Here is a 22,095-nt window from a genome sequence, read left to right as displayed (position 1 = left end):
TATATTATTTACAGATTTTATTTCAGAAGTATAGCAGAGATATTACAAAATATCTGTTATTAAAAAGGGGGTATTGGCCGGGCGCGGTGGCTCAAGCCTGTAATCCCAGCACTTTGGGAGGCCGAGGCGGGCGGATCACGAGGTCAGGAGATCGAGACCATCCTGGCTAACACGGTGAAACCCCGTCTCTACTAAAAATACAAAAAATTAGCTGGGAGTGTTGGCGGGCGCCTGTAGTCCCAGCTACTCAGGAGGCTGAGGCAGGAGAATGGCGTGAACCCGGGAGGCAGAGCTTGCAGTGAGCCGAGATTGCGCCACTGCACTCCAGCCTGGGGGACAGAGCAAGACTCCGTCTCAAAAAAAAAAAAAAAAGGGGGTATTGTGTCTGAAAGTTTGAGAACTACTGATGGAGGTGATAGGAATCTTTGTGAGGTTTGTTGTTGTTTGTTTTGTTTGCTTTTAGAGATGGAGTCTCTGTTGCCCAGGCTGTAGTGCAGTGTGATCATAGCTCACTGTAGCCTCTAACTCCTGGGATCAAGAGATCCTCCTGTTTCCGCCTCCTAAGTAGCTGGGAGGGACTACAGGCATGTACCATATGCCTGGCATATATATATATATATTTATATAAAATTTTTTTTTGTAGTTTCACTATGTTGCCCAGGCTACTTTGTGAGATTTTTAACAAGATTCATGACATGATAGAGAAAGATCTTTTTTGAGGGCAATGTGGAAAACCATTTTTTTTAAAAAGACAGGGTCTCATTATGTTGCCCAGCCTGATCTGGAACTCCTGGGCTCAAGTGATTCTCCCACCTTGACCTCCCGAAGTGCTGGGATTGCAGGTGCGAGCCGCTGCACCCAGCCAGAAAACAAATTTGAAGACCATGTGACTAAAAGCAGAAAGACTGCTTAGGAAGTGATTGTAGTGCTTTGTGTGGGACATGACGAAGCTCTGATATGATGGAAATGTGGATGGAGAGGATAGGGCTGATTGAGGATATTTTAGGAGATAGGATGGAGGGTAAAAGACAGGGAAGTGTCCAAGACAAAGCTGCATCTTCAGGCATTGGAAAGAATCCTGCCTTTCCCCAAAAGAGGGAACATAATAAATGGCCATCACTGGGAAGGTGACTTTATTGAGTTTGTGATGCCTGGACATGTGGGGTCTTTCGGGATGTCCCACAGATTCTGAGCAGTCAGTAGATGCCATAAAAATTCAAACTCAGGAGGCTGGGCTCACGCCTGTAATCCCAGCACTTTGGGAGGCCAAGGTGGGTGGATCGCAAGGTCAGGAGATTGAGACCATCCTGGCTAACACGGTGAAACCCGGTCTCTACTAAAAATACAAAAAATTTGCCGGGTGTGGTGGTGCATGCCTGTAGTTCCAGCTATTTGGGAGGCTGGGGCAGGAGAATGGCGTGAACCTGGGAGGTGGGGCTTGCAGTGAGCTGAGATCGTGCCACTGCACTCCAGCCTGGGGGACAGATTGAGACTCCATCTCAAAAAAAAAAAAAAAAATTCAGTCAGTAGAAAGTAGCACATCATTTTGCATAACGTATCTCACTAAATACGTGTTAGATGATGGATGAAAACTGAAACTATGCCTTCAGTTCGACTCAACCAACATTTATTGAATGCACACAAATACCCTGCACTATGCCAGGCTCTGCAGATACAAAACTGACTAAGAAGCAGCCCTTGTCCTCAAAAAGCTCTTCACATGCTGAAATACTGATCTGAATAAAGGGTCGATAGGACACAGAAGAGGGAGGAGTATCTAGATCTAGGACTCGGATAAGCAAAGGGGATGGGGAAGAGATTCCAAGCAAAGGGAATTATAGGGGCCAAGACGTGGACAGAATTAGGTTTTGAGTGGAGTGTATGAGGGCCAGAGTGGGCCTGGCTGTCTAGTATGAAAGGCAAGCGCTGAGCAGGGCGAGTTCTGTCTCTGTCTGTGCAAAGATGACCTCTGAGAGCTCTGATTTGCAGAAAAACCACAGGCTGTCTGGGCCTGCCCAGTGGCTGGGATACTATGGCTGAGGCCTGGATGGTAAATAACAACGGGGTATTAAGTCATAAGAAGAGAGAGGAATTGGCACAATAAAGGGAACAAATGACATTTCTGAATGCACAGGGGTGGGACACATAGCTTTCTTAGGCACCTATCCATTTTCTGAAGCACCACCTTGGAATATTACCCCAGGGCCACATTACAGTTTAAGAAGCCACCTAAAGGACGCTGGTTTCTACAGTTGCTGGGCTGTGGGCGGTGGGCTGGGTTTTGACCACGGCGTGCATACAAACAAACATCTGCTGAATACAGGTGAGTAAACTCAGCGCTGCTCCTTAGAAGCAGTCAGTAAAAGCCGATTTGAGGATAAAGAATCCCTACACCAGCACCAAGTAAAAGTCCCTGCCACCGCCCCTTGGGAGTGTGTCTTGGCAGGTTTTGGGAGGAGTGAAGAGAAAATGGGAAGGTGCGTGTAGGGAGATGGGTGTGGAGAGAGGCCTGGCTGGGTGGAGAAGAGAGTTTTGACCTCCTAAGGGGAAATGTCTAGCCAGGCCAGAGGCTGCACCTTACCCGGCCCCGGCCTCAGCGAATGACTGTGAAAGCACTTGCGGACTCTTCCGACTTGGCTGTGGAGCCCAGCTCAGCTCAGGGCTCTGCTTGGAGTGATTCTGTTGACCTGGGTTTTAACCGGCTCTAGAAAACCCTTTCCTTCTCGCTGGGCAGCTGCTTGCAGGCACCGTGCATGAGTTTGGGTCCCTGATGGCTTGGCTTTTTGAGGTGATGTATTCAGTCCACATGAGAGCAAACCTGTTCCCTGGGAGGGTGGCTGTAAGTGGAGCAGGATCTGGGCTTAGCCACAGTCAAAATGCAATATGCATAGGAGAGAGAGGCCAGGGGTGTCCGTCCCTCCAGAGCCTGGCCCCACAGCCCCAGGTAGCCTGTGTTCTTCTGACGGTGCTCTTCTCTGGTACGGTCCTGCTGGGGCTCACGCTCTACAGAGCATTTTTACAGAAATGATCTCACTTAATCCTCACAGTCACCTTGCAAGGTAAACATGATTAACTCTCTGCTTTATAAGAATAGCCCAAGTCTCAGAAAGGTTAAGTAAAGTCCACTTAAACGAGTAAATGCCAGCGCCGTGAATCAAACCCAGTTCTCCAAACTCCGTCTCACATTCTGCCACCTGAGGGTATGTGTGATGATTTGTTTTAATAAGAATTCAGTGTTATTTTCATACAAACTCTGTGATTCTCTCATTTTGGGGCAGAAAGCAAATAGGCATTGTACACTAAAAAATAGGAAAAGCCGTAAAGACACAGCAACGTTAGCTGGCGGATGCTTTTAACTCAATGAAAAGTACTCACTGCAAGCCCCGTTGTGTCTCCAGTGTGCGAGGTGCTAGGGATACAGTGATGATAATATTGTCTTTCCACTCAAGGGTTCATAATCTGGTCAGGAAAGCCATATCTAGGCAGCTATCTAATTATAGACAATGTGGTGAGCGCTATACCTGATAAGAAACTGAGGCTCAGGGGAAATCAATAACTTAGCTAAGGACGTGAGCTAGTAAGTCCAGAAGAAGGAACTAAAGGAAGGACTAGGAAGCCTGCAGACCTATGCCCTCATCTCCCAGGCTTTACCGGCTACAGAAGAATCTCCTCAAGGAAGTGGGGAGCCTCAGTTTCCTCATCAGTGAAATGGGAATGATCCTGTCTTCTCCATTCATGATTACGTGAGAATAAACGAGACATTTGTACTTGGTAGCTAACATCTCCCAAGGTGTTGATATTGATCCAGGAGATAGAAATTATTTAGGCAGATGGAAAGGGCAACAGAGTCCTCGGCAGAATTTCCCTTTTAACAAAAAGCAGCCCCAAAGTCATTTCTTTTCTAACAAAGAGCAGCCTGTAAAATCAAGCTGCAGACATGAATAAGCAAGCTGGAAACTTGCGTGGGTGAATGCCGGCAGCTGTGCCCATAGAAAAGGGCTAACTGAGGGCCAGCATGTTCAACAGGGAGGCGCCATCTTCCCTTTTCTCTGTCACCACGTGTATAGTACAAACAAAAACAGGCAACTGAACGTGACCCATCTACATAATAAAAGATTAGGGTAGGGCAGCCAGCTTCTTCACGTGCCATGCAAACAGCACACCTCGTCCTAACCAGTCCTTCTCACGTTATGCAAATGGCACACCTGGTCCAACCAATCTTTCATGCCCTATGTAAATCAGACACCACCTCCTCAAGCTCAGTTATAAAACCTGCACTTCACCAGGGACCAGAAGACCCACTGGGATGCCCTCTCTCTGCAAGAGAGAGATTTTCTCTTTCTTTAGCCTATTAAACCTCCGCTCTTAGCCTCACTCCTTGTGTGTTCACGTCCTTGATTTCTTTGGCATGAGGCAATGAACCACGGGTTGTACCCCAGACAAATGATGCTGCTCCAATATCATCCCACGCAGGATGGGCTGACCACACAGTTGCCTCTGGATCTTCAGAGACTGTTTCGATCAAAGTTTTAAAAATCTATTTAAATCACACACAAATTCTGTATCTTTGATCTTCTACAACACACTGAATTTAATCCACTTAAAGTGATCTTTTCAGTAGCATCCTGCGTTCCACAAACCAATGCCACACCCAGCCCTTCTCCGAGTGACAGGCCTCCAGCCTGTAGCCAGGGGATGGCACCAGTAAACAGTTGCATATGTTTTTTTTTTTTTTTTTTGAGACAGAGTCTGGCTCTGTCACCAGGCTGGAGTGCAGTGGTGAGATCTTGGCTCACTGCCACCTCTGCCTTCCCAGGTTCAAGCAGTTCTCCTGCCTCAGCCTCCCGAGTGGCTAGGACTACAGGTGTGTGCCACCACGCCCAGCTAATTTTTTGTATTTTTAGTAGAGACGGGGTTTTGCCATGTTGGCCAGGATGGTCTCGATCTTTTGACCTCATGATCTGCCTGCCTCGGCCTCCCAAAGTGCTGGGATTACAGGCATGAGCCACCACACCCGGCCAATATGATTATGAATACAAGAATTTTATGTGGCCACTACTAAGTGTGAGCCATTTAATATTTACTTTTATTCAGTGTCCCTGCTGATTTTAACTCAGTTTTCTGTAGCATAGCTCTGAGGCTTGGGCATTTAAGGATGAATTGGATACATGCTTGTGCAGAAGCACACAAGGGCAGGCTCAGGTGCCATCAGTCACCAGGGGTACAAACCACACATAAATGATTGGATAATTTTGCTCACTCATTCATTTCAGTGTTTTCAACAACCATGCCTACAGGGCCTACCAGGAATGGTAATCTGCGAGGCAGAGGTCATGATAGTGAGTTGCAGAGAAAGGGAAGTAAGCCCTGCCCGGGGGGCTAACCTGGAGATTCGGCAAAATGCAGTGACCGCAAGCACAGACGTGAGTTTAAGTCCCATGTCCACCAGTCACTAGCTGTGGGATCTGGGACAGTCATTTAACCACACCGTGCCTTGGTTTCCTCATATGAAACTCACAGTAGTGAAGACTAAAGGAGTTCAGATGCACCTAGAACAGTGCTTGGCACGGAGTAAGAGCTTCAGAAGTGTTTGCCGTTATTATTCCAGGGGGTGAGACAGGCAGGAAATAAAGAAACGGATAAAGTAGGCCAGGCGCAGTGGCTCATGCCTGTAATCCCAGCACTTCGGGAGGCCAAGTTGAGTGGATCATTTGAGGTCAGGAGTTCAAGACCAGCCTGGCCAACATGGTGAAACCTTGTCTCCACTAAAAATAAAAAATTAGCCAGGTGTGGTGGTGGGTGCCTGTAGTCCCAGCACTCGAGAGGCTGAGGCATGAGAATCACTTGAACTCAGGAGGCAGAGGTTGCAGTGAGCCAAGATCGTACCACTGCACTCCAGCCTGGGTGACAGCGCAAGACTTTGTCTCAAAAAAACAAAAACAAAACAAAACAAAAAACCAAAAACCTTTCCTTCCTGAAACCCGGATGAGGAGGAAGCAGGGGAGAGAGGAACGGAGTTGGCTCCAGTATTTCCTGATTGTCCCCCCACAGCCTTTGCTCTTTCTGCGTGTGTTTGAGATCTGTTTTGTTCACTGTGAGGCCTGTTTAACTGTGGTCTCATCTGGGGAAAATGGAAACAAACCCCCGTTGGCCACTCCTGCCTAGTGCTCTGTAGTGTCTGGACCTGGCCTGGAGTCCAGGGGTTTGGGTGGAACTGAGCACAGCAGGCTCTGGGGCCCCTGGAGACCTAAGGCTGGGCTGTCTTCAGCTCTCTGGGGCTTGTCCTCCGAGCCGCACGTGGTTTTGGGGGCACACTGACGGCTCCAGCTCTTCCTGCACCTGAACTAGTCTTGCTGCCCCCACCCTCCGCCCATAGTGCTCACCATGAGGCAGCTCTGTATGCCTTTCCTGACCTGCCAACACGTGGGGCCAATCAGCAAGTCCGTGCATTCCCCCTCCAGGCTGGATGTCCCATGGGACGGCTTTTCTCCAGCTCACGGCCGCCCCTTGGTCCAGATCACCATTGCCTCCCCCTGCTCTCTGCAATAACCCCCACTCTTGTCCTCAGACAATCTGTTCTCAGAGTGAGCTTCATAAAAGTAAACCGGATGAAGGCCCTCCATTGCATAAAACCCTTCAACCCATTGCCTGTATAATAGCATAAAACCCAAACTCACTGTTGGGGGCCACAAAGCCCTCCGGGAACTTCTCCTGCCTCTACCTCCCCAACCTTCTCCCAGCTCCAGCCCCCGTGTCATCATGTCATGGCTTCTTTCATGAATCAGGGCTTTTGGACCTGCACTTCCTCCTCCCTAGACCTCATCCTTCTCCCACCCCGCTGCCCCTATCACCCAGCATCATGCTCGGCTGTCAACTGCTCAGAGAGCCGTTCCCTGAACACCCTGGCTAGAGAAGGTATTCTCCTTCTGCCTACCTCTCCACCTTGATTATTCTCTCTCACACCCTTTTTCATTTCCTTTATCACAACCTCCAATTATTTTATGTTTCTTTTTTCTTTCTTTCTTTCTTGTTTTTTGAGACAGTCTCATTCTGTCACCCATACTGGAGTGCAGTAGTGCGATCTCGGCTCATCGCAACCTCTGCCTCCTGGGTTCAAGCGATTCTCCTGCCTCAGCCTCCCCAGTAGCTGGGATTATAGGTGTGTGCCACCACGCCTGGCTAATTTTTGTGTTTTTAGTAGAGATAGGTTTCACCATGTTGGCCAGGCTGGTCTCGAACTCCTGACCTCAAGTGATCCACCCACCTCGGCCTCCCAAAGTGCTGGGATTACAGGCATGAGCCACTGTGTCAGGTCTTAAAAGAAAATTCTTAAGGTGTAGCCAGGAAGGACACGCCCATCCATTCACTCCTTCTGTAGTTTCTGGAAGAAGGACTTCTCTTTTGTTGACCAAACATGGCTAAAATAACTCAATATTAAAATAAACATGAGGCCAGGTGTTGTGGCTCACACCCATAATCGCGCACTTTGTGATACCAAGGGGGAGGACTGCTTGAGGCCAGGAGTTGCAGACAGTCTGGGCAACATAATGAGACCTGGTCTCTACAAAAAATTTAAAAATTAGCCAGGCAGCTTGTAGTCCTAGCTACTCAGGAGACTAAGGCAGCAGGAAGATCAGTTGAACCCAGGAGTTTGAAGTTGGACTGAGCTATGATCCAGCCACTTCACTCCAGCCTGGGCAACAGAGCGAGACTTTGTCTCTAATAAATAAATAAAAATAAAATAAAAACGAGGCTTGCTCAAAGCCACGAAGCCAATGGGGCTACAAGAGGCTGATCCCCAAATCACAGTGTGAGGTTGCTGTCACAAATTTTTAGCTACTACACTTCTGCAGACTCCATCACAGGTGGTGAAGGGAGAGTGGGGTTAGGATTTACAGACTGTCATCTGATATCAAATTTAGCACGACAAAACATGTCTAGGGCTTGTTATTCTTGTGCCATAGAGGGCCTTGAAGAAAGAGTGAAACGGCTCCTTAGTTTCCATCTGTGCCGTCAGCTCTCATCATGCAGAAGAAGCACAGGAGCAGTTTGTTTTACCACAAGCAGAGTAAAACGGTCCAATCCAAAATGTGGGCTTGGATTGCTCAGGCTTCTCACTAAAGCTCTTCCCAAGCGAAAACCAATATCCTTCTGGTCTTTTGGGAATTTGGAGTTGCCTGTTTGCTTGGATTCTGCAATGAGTGTGAGGCTTCTTTTTCTTACAACTTTCCCTAAACCCAATGTGGAGGCCAGAGCAACTCTACGTTGGATGCTAATTCACCATGTTGGCTTCTGATTAACCCCTTGTATTGGCCCATTTTCATACTGCTATGAAGAAATACCCGAGACTGGGTATTTTATAAAGAAAAAGAGGTTTAATGGACTCACAGTTCCACATGGCTGGGGAGGCCTCACAATCATGGCAGAAGGCAAAGGAGGAGGAAAGGCATGTCTTCCATGGTGGCAGGCAAGAGAGTTTGTTCAGGGGAACTCCCACTTTAAAACCATCAGATCTCGTGAGACTTATTCACTGTCAGGAGAACAGCATGGGGAAACCCCACCCCATGGTTCACTTACCTCCCACCTGGTCCCTCCCATGACATGTGGGAATTATGGGAGTTACACTTCAAGATGAGATTTGAGTGGAGACACAACCGAATCATGTCACCCCAGGCCTCTAAGATTTCCAGTTTCTCTATAGTTCCTGGTGTCGGAGCGGGCACTTACTGTAAGTTCTGCCCTTCGGCCAAACAACATTGGTGTTATCGTACTTCAGTTGTCCCATATATCCCTTCTGTATCACTCTTTCCCTATGGTATCTAAACCCTGGGTCTCGGGGGTAATGGCGCAGACATCCACCATCTCATCTCACTGCCACCCAAGACACATACGTGGCTTCTGCTCGTAAGTCCCTGTTAAATATTTCTCTGTGAGAAACTGGATTTGTCAGCCTCTTTCTTCGGTGTCTCAGCTTCCTCCGACTTTCGCCGGTAGGTTTGTATAGACCTGCTCATCAGGGAACATCCAAAGAGCTTCCCTCGAACTCCCTGGCAGTAGTCTCTGGACCACTGAGCAGCAGGATGTGCAGTTCTAACTCCCCAGGCACCTGGCTGCCTGGCCTCAGCCCCAGAGGCTGTGCATCTGGAAGAACTATACCTTGGTGGGATCACTGGGCGACGCTCAGTAAATTCTCGTAGTCGGATGGCAGTCATGATGGATGGGAATCTGAAAAAAATTTATAGAGTAAAGGATCATATTGCCAGTTTATACATAGTTCCATGGGTGAGCTATCTAGTACCACAAAGTCCATCTTCAACGAAATCAGTAAAAATATTTGACATGGTAGAAGGACCATGCATATAGGCTATTTGGGGAAGGAAATACAAGATTAGAAAGGAGCAAAAAGAGGCCGGGCGCGGTGGCTTACACTTGTAATCCCAGCACTTTGGGAGGCCGAGGCGGGCGGATCACGAGGTCAGGAGATCGAGACCACAGTGAAACCCCGTCTCTACTAAAAATACAAAAAATTAGCCGGGCGTGGTGGTGGGCATCTGTAGTCCCAGCTACTCGGAGAGGCTGAGGCAGGAGAATGGCGTGAACCCGGGAGGCGGAGCTTGCAGTGAGTCGAGATTGCGCCACTGCACTGCAGCCTGGGTGACAGAGCCAGACTCCATCAAAAAAAAAAGGAGCAAAAAGAAATGGCAAGCATAAGGCAAATACACACAGATGTGCTTTTCTTTAAAAACCAAAAGTAAAAAAAAATTAAATAAGTATAAATCAATAAGAAAATAAAAAGCAGGCTGGGCGTGGTGGCTCACACCTGTAATCCCGGCACTTTGGGAGGCCGAGGCAGGTGGATCATGAGGTCAGGAGATCGAGACCATCCTGGCTAACACAGTGAAACCTCGTTTCTACTAAAAATAAAAAAAATTAGCCAGGCGTGGTGGCGGGCACCTGTAGTCCCAGCTACTCGGGAGGCTGAGGCAGGAGAATGGCATGAACCCGGGAGGCAGAGTTTGCAGTGAGCTGAGATCGCACCACTGCACTCCAGCCTGGGCGACAGAGCGAGTCTCCATCAAAAAAAAGAAAAAACGAAAGAAAAAGCAAAGGTACTGTGCTAATGTTAGCTGGGCATAGTCTCCTGTCTCACTTCATTTTTTTTTGTTTTTGTTCTGATCAGTTGTGACCCAAGGTCCTGTCTCACTTCTTAGTGGGCCTTCCTACCTCACAAACTTGCAGGCTAAGCACGACATTTCCCAGAGTGCCTCACAAGAAGAATCCTGGCTAGGAATGAGAGCTCTTGCATTGGCTATACTTGCTTGAGATTTGGAAGGTGCACATGAGGCAGAGGCTGCTGCCTTGATCTTCTCTACTGGCAAGCAAGGTTGTGGAGATATGGCACTTTTCTGCAGCAAACCTCCAGTGTCTCATCTCCAGCTTTGGGGCAGTCAAGAAGCAATTGTTGTGAAGGCAGTGGCTGAAGTCTGTGTCCCAGGGTTCAAATTCCAGCTTCCTGGGTGGCAGAGACAGTGGCGTTGGGAGAAGGTTCTTGAACTCAATACCCCTGGAAGCAGCTTCCTGGTCTGGACTGACATAGCTTTAACAGTGATGGGTCAGTTTTGCGGAGATGTTCTAGATGCCTCCTGGGGGCCCCAGCCAGAGCCTGTTCCTCCAGCCCTTCTGAGGATTTTTTTTAAGCACTTCATTCTCTATGTTAGCCCCCTTTCTGTTCCCCACTGACCCTAGACTAAACATATATGTTGTTTCTAGTCTAAAATTTCATATCACATCTGTTTTTTGTTTGTTTGTTTGTTTGTTTTTCACAGGGCCTCACTCTGTCGCCCAGGCTGGAGTGCAGTGGCACAATCCTGGCTCACTGCAGCCTCCACCTCCTGGGTTCAAACAGTTCTCCTGCCTCAGCCTCCTGAGTAGCTGGGATTATAGGCACCTGCCACCACGCACAGCTAATTTTTGTATTTTTAGTAGAGATGGGGTTTCACCATGTTGGCCAGGCTGGTCTCGAATTCCTGACCTCAGGTGATCTGCCCACCTCGGCCCCTCATAGTGCTAGGATTACAGGCATGAGCCACTGTGCGTGGCCCACATCTGATTATTTACTGGAGAATATGGCTTGCCACAAGCAAACTACTACATTTAAATAATCACATGAGGCTGGGTGCGGTGGCTCACGCCTGTAATCCCAGCACTTTGGGAGGCCGAGGCGGGTGGATCACGAGGTCAGGAGATCGAGACCATCCTGGCTAAAATGGTGAAACCCTGTCTTTACTAAAAATACAAAAAATTAGCCAGGCATGGTGGCAGGCGCCTGTAGTCCCAGCTACTCAGGAGGCTGAGGCAGGAAAATGGCGTGCACCCAGGAGGCAGAGCTTGCAGTGAGCTGAGATCACGCCACTGCACTCCAGCCTGGGCGACACAGCAAGACTCCATCTCAAAAAAAAAAAAATAAATAAATAAATAATCACATAAAGTGGTGAGACCCCACCTCTATGAAAAATACAAAAAAAAAAAAAAAAAAAAAGCTTGGTGTGGAGGTGCATGCCTGTGGTCCCAGCTACTCAGGAGGCTGAGGCAGGAGGATCACTTGAGCCCAGGAAGTGGAGGTTGCAGTGAGCCAAGATCACACCACTGCACTCCAGCCTGGGTGACAGAGTGAGACCCTGTCTCAAAAAAAAAAAAAAAAAAAAATCACAGGAAAAAGTAAACAATGGGAAGGAAAACTGAGTGGCTGGTGGACAAAGGCATACTTTTTACCATTTACCTTAGGAATTTTGCACTCTGCATATCTATTATGTATGCATAGACAGCTGGGCCTGTGGTTTGCATAAACATGGCTAGTGGTGTAGCAGGAGAACACTGGACTGAAACCCGTGTGACCTGCCGCAGGTCATTTTCCCACTCTCCACATTGATTATAATAGCTCTCTGGAGGGTTAAATGAGGCACAGATGTGTGCGAGAGTGTTCTGTGTCCTTGAAAACATCTTTGAGAAAGGAGAAATGTGAGTTCCTGTTGACAATCATGGATTACGTATCAGGTAACATGTATTAACTCCTATTAGCCTCCCAGCAACCCTACAGAGTTTTACTGCTATTTACTCCCAAGAAAATTGAGGTACTAAGAAGTTAAGTAACTTGTATTAGGTTACCAAGGAACCAGGGCTGGAACCCTCTGGCTGCAGAAATATTAATTTTAACTCTTAGCTTTATCAAAACAATCACAAGGCACCCAGACCATCAGCCAAGACAAAACTAGGACTATTCAGTAACCAGGAGACAGAAAGGACTGGAAAAAAAAAGTGAGTGATGTCTCCTCCTCTTCCCTCTCATAGACAACGGTTAACTCATTGCCTGCCGGCTGGCTAGCTGCTTTATTTCACCTGAGTGTGTTTTTCAAAGCAACCAGAAGATTTTAAACAGCATTACATTATAACGGAACAGTTGGCTATCCAACAGAGCCTAATCATTATATAATGTACTTTTACTGCTGTGATTATTAAAAAAAAAGAGAGAGAGAGAGAGAGAAGGAAGGAAGAAACAATGAAAGAGCAAATCTGAGTAAGCGCAACTGAGCTCTTGGTTAATCTGCTCACCCGAACTCCGAAAGCTTCTAACTGCAGACTTTACTTCAGTAGAAGTGACAGGCTGGACAGAAGAATGCAAGGGATTCAGGGCTTCTGAGCGCCTAGCAAAGACAGCCCCACTATTCCTTTGAAGACAGAGTGAGTGCTCAGTGCCTAGAAATTCTGAATCAGCCTTGTAAGGGAATAAATCGGTCATGGGTTGCCATGCTTTTTTTAAAAAAATTTTTATTTTTATTATCGATATATAAGAGATGTACATATTTATGGGGTACATGTGCCATTTTTATATAAGCATACAATGAGTAATGATTCAGTCAGGGTAATGGGGTGTCCATTACCTCAAGAATTTATCATTTCTTTGTGTTAGGAACATTCTAATTCCACTTTTTAAGTTATTTTGAAATGTAGAACAGGCCGAGCGTGGTGGCTCACGCCTGTAATCCCAGCACTTTGAGAGGCTGAGGTGGGCAGATCACTTGAGGTCTGGAGTTCGAGACCAGCCTGGCTAACATGGTGAAACCCTGTCTTTACTAAAAATACAATAATTAACCAGGCCTGGTGGCGCATGCCTCTAATCCCAGCTACTTGGGAGGCTGAGGCAGGAGAATCCTTGAACCCAGGAGGCAGAGGTTGCAGTGAACCAAGATTGAGCCACAGCACTCCAGCCTGGGCAACAGAGGAAGACTCCGTCTCAAAAAAAAAAAAAAAAAAAGAAAGAAAAAAAAGAAATTTACAATAAATTATAGACAATAGTCGCCCATTGTGCTAGCAAACGCTGATCTTTTTTCTTCTAAAGGTATTTTTGTTTCATTAACCATCCACCGTTTATCCCCTCTTCCCCACTCCCCTTCCCAGCCTCTGCTAACCATCATTCTACTCTCCGTCTCCACAAATTCAATTTCTTCTCTTCTACAAGTTCAATTTTTTTTGAAGCTCCCACATATTAGTGAGAACAAGCAATATTTGTCTTTCTGTGCCTGGCTTATTTTACTTAATATAATGTCCCCCAGTTCCCTTCATGTTATTGTAAATGACAGGATTTAATGCTTTTTTTTTTTTTTTTTGAGACCCAGTCTCGCTCTGTCACCCAGGCTGGAGTGCAGTGGCGCGATCTCAGCTCACTGCAGTCTCCGCCTCCCAGGTTGAAGCAATTCTTCTGCCTTAGCCTCCTGAGTAGCTGGGACTACAGGCACCTGCCATCATGCCCGGCTATTTTTGTAGAGATGGGGTTTCACCATATTGGCCAGGCTGGTCTTGGAACTCCTGACCTCAGGTGATCCTCCCACCTCAGCCTCCCAAAGTGCTGGGATTACAGGCATGAGATACTGTGCCTGGCCGATTTCATGCTTTTTTATGGCTGAATAATATTCCATGCATATACCACATTTTCTTTATCCGTTCATCCATTGATAGACACTTGGGTTGATTCCATAGCTTGGCTATTGTGAATAGTGCTGCAATAAACACGGGAGTGCAGATATCTCTTTGATATAACAATTTCCTTTCTCTTTGATATATCCCCAGCAGTGAGATTGCTGGATCATATGGTAGTTCTATTTTTAGTTTTTTAAGGAACCTTCATACTGTTCTCCATAGTGGCTGTACTAATTTACATTCCTACCAACAGCGTACGAAGGTTCCCCTTTCTCCACATCCTCAGCAGCATTCATTATTGCCTGGCTCTTGGATAAAAGACATTTGAGCTGAGGTGAGATGATATCCCACTGCAGTATTCATTTGCATTTTTCTGATGATTAGTAAATGTTGAACTTTTTTTTTAGACGGAGTCTCGCTCCGTCGCCAGGCTGGAGTGCAGTGGTGTGATGTCGGCTCACTGCAACCTCTGCCTCCTGGGTTCCAGTGATTCTCCTGCCTCAGCCTCCCGAGTAGCTGGGACTACAGGCACGCACCACCACGCCCAGCTAATTTTTTGTATTTTTAGTAGGGACAGGGTTTCGCCATGTTGGCCAGGATGGTCTCAATCTCTTCACCTTGTGGTCTGCCTGCCTCAGCCTCCCAAAGTGCTGGGATTACAGGCGTGAACCACCGCACCCTGCCATGTTGAACTTTTTTTTTATACACCTGTTAGCCATTTATGTGTCTTCTTTTGAGAAATGTCTATTCAGATTTTTTGCTTATTTTAATTAATTAATTAATTAATTATTTTGAGATGGAGTTTTGCTCTCATTGCCCAGGCTGGAGTGCAATGGTGTGATCTCGGCTCACTGCAGCCTCCGCCTCCTGTGTGCAAGTGATTCTCCTGCCTCAGCCTCCCGAATAGTTGGGATTACAGGCGCCCGCCACCACACCCAGTTAATTTTTTGTATTTTTAGTAGAGGGGGGGTTTCATCATGTTTGCCAGGCTGGTCTCGAACTTTTGACCTCAGGTGATCCACCCACCTTGGCCTCCCAAAGTGGGATTACAAGTGTGAGCCACTGCTCCTGGCCCTTTGGCCCATTTTAAAATCAGATTTTCTTTTCCCTACTGAGCTGTTTAAGCTTGTTATATATTCTGGTTATTAATCCCTTTTCAGATGGGTGGGTTTGCAAATATTTTCTCCCATTGTGTGGGTTGCCTCTGGTTGCCATGCCATGCAAACGTTTTTAGAGGAACGCATTAGCAATGGTGTTTGAGTCCAAGTCTGTGCTCCTGCAATAGTCAGAGGACCTTGCCTGGGAGTGGTTACCGACCTTCAGAGAATTTCCTCTACCTTAAGTAAGGGATACCAAATCACATTTTTTTTTTTTTGCCATTAATCATAATCTCTTGGACACATAAGGAAGTGTAGTTGGCAATAAGATATATCAGTACATTTTATTTTAGTCAATCTTAAAAAATATAGCCACATACCAAATCCGAATGTGATAACTCAAGTATGAACATATGGTAAACTTACCATCATTTTCATGGTCACAGCCAGTACTGTACAATTGTTGTTCTCAGCACCAGGAACAACATAACTTTCATCTCCCTGAAAATATGTAATTTTTTAGTTGCCTTAATAGAAGATTCTCACTTAGATGTGCCCCAAGTAAAATCCTTCCAAAGCAAACAAAAGTGCTGTCTGTACCCTTGCCCTACCATTCATTCAATTTCAATTATTCCTAGGAAATCTTTGAATATTTTTATTTACAACTGAAAACATTGTATGCCCAGAGTAAATAATGCCATAAAACAATATTAGAACCATCCATGAATTCTACACATAAACAACTATTTTCATGTTTTTGTATCATATATATGTGTGTATATATATATATATATATATATATATATATACACACACACATACACATACATACTTAATTTTTTTTTTTTTTTTGAGACAGTCTCACTCTATCACTTAGGCTGGGATACAGTGGCACAATCTCAGCTCACTGCAACCTCTACCTCCTGGGTTCAAGCAGTCCTCATGCCTCCGCCTCCTGACTAGCTGGTATTACAGGCATGCGCCACCATGCCTAGCAAAATTTTGTGTTTTTAGTAGAGACAGGATTACGCCATGTTGGCCAAGCTGGTCTCGAACTCCTGACCTCAAGTAATCCACCCACCTCGGCCTCCCTAAGTGCTGGGATTACAGGTGTGAGCCATTATGCCCGGCCCATACATAAATATTTAAACCACAGCAGATATTCTATTTTGTAATTTTTAATTTAATTTAATTTTATTTTATTTTTATTTTTGAGACAGAGTCTGGCTCTGTCACCCAGGCTGGAGTGCAATGGCATGATCTTGGCTTATTGCAACCTCCACCTCCCGGGTTCAAGTGATTCTCCTGCCTTAGCCTCCCGAGTAGCTGGGATTACAGGCGTGTACCACCACGCCTGACTAATTTTTTGTATTTTTGTTTTTAGTAGAGATGGGGTTTCACCACATTGGCTAGGCTGGTCTCAACCTCCTGGGCTCAAGTGATCCTCCCCCTTCAGCCTCCTGAGTAGCTTGGACTGCAGGTGCATGACACCACCCTCGGCTAATTAAATAAAAAAATTTTTTTTTCTTTTTTTTGTAGAGTTGGGTCTCACTATGTTATCTAGGCTGGTCTTGAGCTCCTGGGCCCAAGCAATCCTCCCACCTTGGCTTCCCAAAGTGCTGGGATTACAGGCCTGAGCCTCTGTGCCTGGCCCTATTTTATATTCTTTGTTTCTCATTGAACAATATATCATGAAACTTTTTCCACATTGCTAGTATTCTTTTTTTCTGAGATGGAGTCTCGCTCTGTCACCCAGGCTGGAGTGCAGTGGCACAATCTTGGCTCACTGCAACCTCCGCGTCCTGGGTTCAAGCGATTTTCCTGCCTCAGCCTCCTGAGTAACTGGGATTACAGGTGTGCACTACCACGCTTGGCTAATTTTTGTATTTTTAGTAGAAACGGAGTTTCACCATGTTTGTCAGGCTGGTCTCGAACTCCTGACCTCGTGATCCACCGGCCTTGGCCCCCACAAAGTGCTGGGATTACAGGCGTGAGCCCCCTGCACCCGGCCGAGTATTCTTAATTTTAATATTTCACATTCCTTTGTGTTGTTTAGTAAGGGCCATCCACCACTCTATTTAAAATAAGACTCCACTCCACCCCACTTCTGAACTCCTTTTCCCTGTCTTTGCTTTGTTTTTCTCCAAAACACTTATCCCCATTTGCCATACTGTACGTTTACTTATGTATCTTGTTTATGTTTGTTTTACCCTGCCCTCATTAGAAAGTAATCTCCATGGTGCAGTGGCTCATGCCTGTCATCTCAGCACTTTGGGAGGCCAAAGTGGGTAGATCACTTGAGATCAGGAGTTTGAGATCAGCCTGGGCAACATGGCAAAACCCCATCTTTACAAAAAATATAAGAATTATCTGGGCAGGTGGCATGTGTCTGTAGTCCCAGTTACTTGGGAGGCTGAGATGGGAGGATCGCTTGAGCCTGGGAGGTGGAGGTTCCAGTGAGTTGAAATGACACCACTGCACTCCAGCCTGGGTTACAGAATGAGTCCCTGTCTCAAAAAAAAAAGGAAAAGAAAAGAAAAGAAGAAAGTGCAGGGTTGTCTATTTTGTCTACTGCTACAGCTGTCAGGTCAAAGATAATAATTAGCACATGGTAGACATTTGACAAATATTTATTGAATAACTGAGTGAGTTATAATTTATGAAACCCAATACCCTAATTTTGGGCATTTTGGTCATGCTAAATATCTCTATGAATATATTTCATTCTATTGAATTTATTTCTTAAGGTACATTCCTAAGAATGAGTCAAGGCTTATGCAGCTTCGTGGCTCCTAGGAGGATTCAGCCACCTCCATTAACTAATGTTGGCCCCCAGACCACTGAGGTTAGACTCTCAGTGCACAGAAATTAAAATTTAACAATACAACTTTTTATCACATTGGTGTTCAGAAGGTGAACCAAGATAAATGAATTAAAAATGCATGTTGCAACAAAATTCCTCAAAGTTAATGTTCAACATGCTGACTTCAGGAACAAATCTGTAAGATTTATTTTGTCAACTTTCTCAGTAGATTTTTGGCATTATATAATACTGGTTAAATCAAATTTCTATAATATACAATAATAGTAAAGAACTTAATAAAATTCGCCCATTCGTGGTAAAATTTCTCAGCAAACTATGGGGAACCTTCTCAATCTGATAGCAAACATCTACAGGAACCTACAGCTAGCATCATACATAATGGTTAAAGACTGAGTGCTCTCTTCCTAAAATTGGTAGCAAAGCATATTAAACATAGTGCTGCAAGTCCTAGCCAGTACAATAAGACAAGAAAAGGAAATAAAAGGTATACAGATGCCCTTAGCTGCAAATGACATAATTGTCCATGTAGAAAATCTCAAGAAATCTACAAATAAATTCCTAAAACCAACAGCTATGCTTAGTGAGATCATAGGATACAAGAATAACATGTAAAAAAAACATATTTCTAAATATAAATAAAAAACTGGAACAAAAATTTAAAGCATAACTACTTACAATTGCTTAAAAATGAAATATGTGAAAATCGAACAACACGTATACAGGATTTGTATGCTGAAAACTGCAAAATGTTGATGAAAGAAGCCAGAGAAGACCTGAGAGGTAGACTATGTTCATGGATTGGAAGAGAACATAACAAAGATCATGGTTCACTGCACATTGATCTGCTTTATCTTAACAAAATCCCAGCAGGGCTTTTTGTAGATATAGACAAACTTTTTCTAAAATGTATTTAGGGCCAGGCGCAGTGGCTCACGCCTGTAATCCCAGCACTTTGGGAGGCCGAGGCTGGCAAATCACCAGGTCAAGAGATCGAGATCATCCTGGCCAACATGGTGAAACTCTGTCTCTACTAAAAATACAAAAATTAGCCAGGTGTGGTGGCGCCTGCCTGTCATCTCAGCTACTCGGGAGGCTGAGGCAGGAGAATGTCTTGAACCCGGGAGGCAGAGGTTGCAGTGAAAAGAGATCGCGTCACTATGCTCCAGCCTGGTGACAGAGTGAGACTCCATCTCAATAAATAAATAAATTAATTAATTAATTAAAAGAATAAACTTTATTTGGATATGCAAGAGAACTAAAATAGCTGAAGCGATTTTGAAAAAGAGCAACTACCCTCTGGTAGAAAGGGGTGGGGAAGAACCTCAGCTAACACCCACCATCCACCAGACCTTTCACATGGGCTATTTCATCCAGTCCTTGAAAGAATCCTGCAAGTTGTCCATAATTACTCTTAGTTTATAGAAAGTGTTAAACCACATGTTTAAGTTCATACAGCCAGGTCTGTCTGACTCCAAGGCTCAAGCCCCTTCCACTGTAGCATCACTGATCCACTGATCCATTCAGCAAAGATTTATTAACCAACTGCCTTTGCCTGACCCTGCCAGGCAACTACAGGAAATGCGTTTAGCAAAAGACACGTGATTTTGCCGCCATGTTGCTTACAGTCTGGTGGAAGAGATAAAGTCAGATATTAATCATAGAGCCACACAAGTGCATATAAAATTAAAGCACAGTCACTGCTAAAACAGAATCCTTTCATACCAGATTACCTTCCAGGCAGCTGGGTGGTTGCACCTCCCTCTCCTCTTTCAGAGGTCTAAAAAAACAGACGCTAAGAGCAGGTAAGTCACATTTGCTTCAGAAAACCTGGACGTTTTCCCTGATATGAAGCATCTGAAAAGCTTTCCTCAGGGTGAAGGACTTTCCGAAGACTTGGTTAAAAAACATTTAAAAAATTGGCATCTCTTTATGATAGGAGAGAATTTTAAAAAGTGTTGTTAAATCAGGCCAGCCATGGTGGCTCACGCTTGTAATCCCAGCACTTTGGAAGGCTGAGGCAGGCGGATCACTTGAGGTCAGGAGTTCAAGAACAGCCTGGACAACATGGTGAAACCTGTTTCTACTAAAAATACACACATACAAATTAGCTGGGTGTGGTGGTGCATGCCTGTAGTCCCAGCTCCTCTGGAGGCTGAGGCAGGAGAATCGTTTGAACCAGGAGGTGGAGGCTTCAGTGAGCCAAGATTACGCCACTGCACTCCAGCCTGGGCGACAGACTGAGACTCCAGCTCAAAAAAAAAAAAAAAAAATCAAAGTTTGGGTACTCCCAGTACAATGTCAAGTGAAACCAGTAACAATTACTTAGCAAATTTAATCAACTTATGGGCCCCAATTAAGTGATAACTAGCAAGTTATTAATTAATCTGTCCAGAGAAGGGGAAGAGGAAGGATATTAGAGTCAGGGTCCCAAGACTCTGATGTTATGTATCTAGTAAGATTGGGAAAATTCAGTGAGTCAATAGAAACTTGTAGAATAGTCAGAAAATGGCATTTGAACTGGTGAGTTAGTTGCATCCGTTGACTTTCTGGATGCATTTTATAATGCCCCATTTCCTTGTAAGTGTTGCATCTGTGCTCATGAAATTAGAGGAAGTTCAACCTCGGGGGAAAGCCGTGCCCTAGTGATGTGAGGGTGCAGAGAAGGCATGGGTGGAGAAGTGCTTTAGGATTGACGTGACTCATCCTGGCTAGGAACATGTTGACTGTACTAGCTGCCTTTGAGCATGTGCGATGAGAGGCTATTTAGAAGAGGGCTCGCAGCAACTGAGTTGCTTTGACAGTCCCCTGTTGCTTCTGTTTTCTCAGGCAGCCAGTTTTCCCAGTTCAGGAAGGTTGGTTCCCCTCTCCCCTGATTCTCACCAGTTCTGTAGTGAATTCTGCTGCCTGAATACTCTTTCTTTTCTCCTTCTCTAGCCTAAATTAAACCCATTATTCAGGGCTTTGTTCACGTCCTACGTAAGTTCTCTATGAGGCCTCTCTTCTGAGTTTCAAATGGCCCATTTCCCTCCTCTGAATTCCCAGAGCCCCTGGTAAATTATCCTATGCATTTTGGTTCTGAGTCCTTTCTCTTTTTGGTTTATTGGTTTCTGAATTAATTTATTCATTCTATTATTTAAGAAAAATGAGTGACAACTCTCTGCCAGGCTTTGGATAAGGTTCTAGAAATTTTTCAAACAACGAGACATCTGGGTTTGTTGTTGTTGTTGTTGTTTGTTTTCTTAAATAGAAACAGGACCTTGCTACGTTGCCCGGGCTGGTCTCAAACTCCTGGGCTCAAGTGATTCTCCCACATCGGCCTCCCAAAGTGTTGGGATTGTAGGTGTGAGCCGCCATGCTTGGCCAAGACATCTGTTTTATACAGCACTTTTCTCTTCAGGTAAAATGTGAGCTCCTAGATGTTGGGGACCACTTTGTTTGGTGGCCACAATCTTCGCTGTCTTTGTCCTTCTCCTATCTCATTCTCTTGCAGAGTGTTCGCTCTCCACGGAGTGCTTGATGCATACTTCAGAATGAGTGAAAATGAGAGAATCAATCGATCAGCTAACTCAGTAACCTGTTAATCTAGTTAACAGTTTTTAAAACCTAGGTCTTCTTGTATCACAGAGAACCAATTATCTTATTTAATATAGGTGTTCCCGTTTCTAAGAAAAAAAAAAGACACGTTGAGTTAAAACTACGACAAGAACTCAAAGTTGAGAGGAATGAGTATTCACTTTCTAAAAGAAATTTTTGCTTTACCAAAAGGCTTGCCATGAAGTTTCTTTATGTTGTGAGTTCCTGTCTCTAAAATACTTGAAATGCAGTCAACCATTTAGTAATGCAGCCACTAAGTGAGGCGAGAGAGAGGTACAGGCAGTAACAACCACACTGCTATTACCTGCTTGGGCTGCCGTGGGCAGAGATCTCCTTGTTCTTAAAAGTACTCTGAGGACAGTGATGATTACAGCTGCCTCCTGCTGCTGGATCAACTGCAGAGTGGCAGGGCCTGATTCCTTTACATCATTCAAAGGGTATTGTGATGCACAGTGGCTTGCAAGGTTTTGCCAGGCAATGCCTTTCAGGTCTTGGGCTTAGAAAAAGAGAGATCCTTTGGTCTCTAGGGAGAGACCAGCTGCACGTGAAAGAAAGGGCAAAAATTAGTGTGAAAAGGAAAATCATGTAGGCAAATAATCCAGGCTA

At 45.3% G+C, this 22,095-nt stretch overlaps 1 protein-coding gene across 5 annotated transcripts in view; it reads right to left on the bottom strand.

The window, feature by feature from the left end:
- SPMIP3 (sperm microtubule inner protein 3) overlaps positions 1-21,894 on the bottom strand; it is a 38,101-nt gene extending 16,207 nt beyond the window's left edge. For 3 of the 5 annotated variants that reach the window (XM_055233587.2, XM_055233588.2, XM_063613565.1), the window contains exons 1-2: positions 21,794-21,894; positions 9,157-9,225 (exon numbers count right to left, since the gene is read on the bottom strand). In XM_055233587.2, the coding sequence (XP_055089562.1) occupies positions 9,157-9,212 (56 nt within the window). In that variant the 5' untranslated portion in view covers positions 9,213-9,225; positions 21,794-21,894. Of the gene's footprint in view, positions 1-9,156; positions 9,226-15,497; positions 15,573-19,625; positions 19,661-21,793 lie in introns of those variants that run through there. The other 2 variants (XM_055233586.2, XM_063613564.1) reach the window with 2 other exon arrangements.
- Positions 21,895-22,095: the final 201 nt, after the last annotated feature.

The sequence above is a fragment of the Symphalangus syndactylus genome, chromosome 19 (assembly GCF_028878055.3).
Source record: "Symphalangus syndactylus isolate Jambi chromosome 19, NHGRI_mSymSyn1-v2.1_pri, whole genome shotgun sequence".
Taxonomy (NCBI): domain Eukaryota; kingdom Metazoa; phylum Chordata; class Mammalia; order Primates; family Hylobatidae; genus Symphalangus; species Symphalangus syndactylus.
This window is presented reverse-complemented; position numbering and strand designations above follow the sequence as displayed.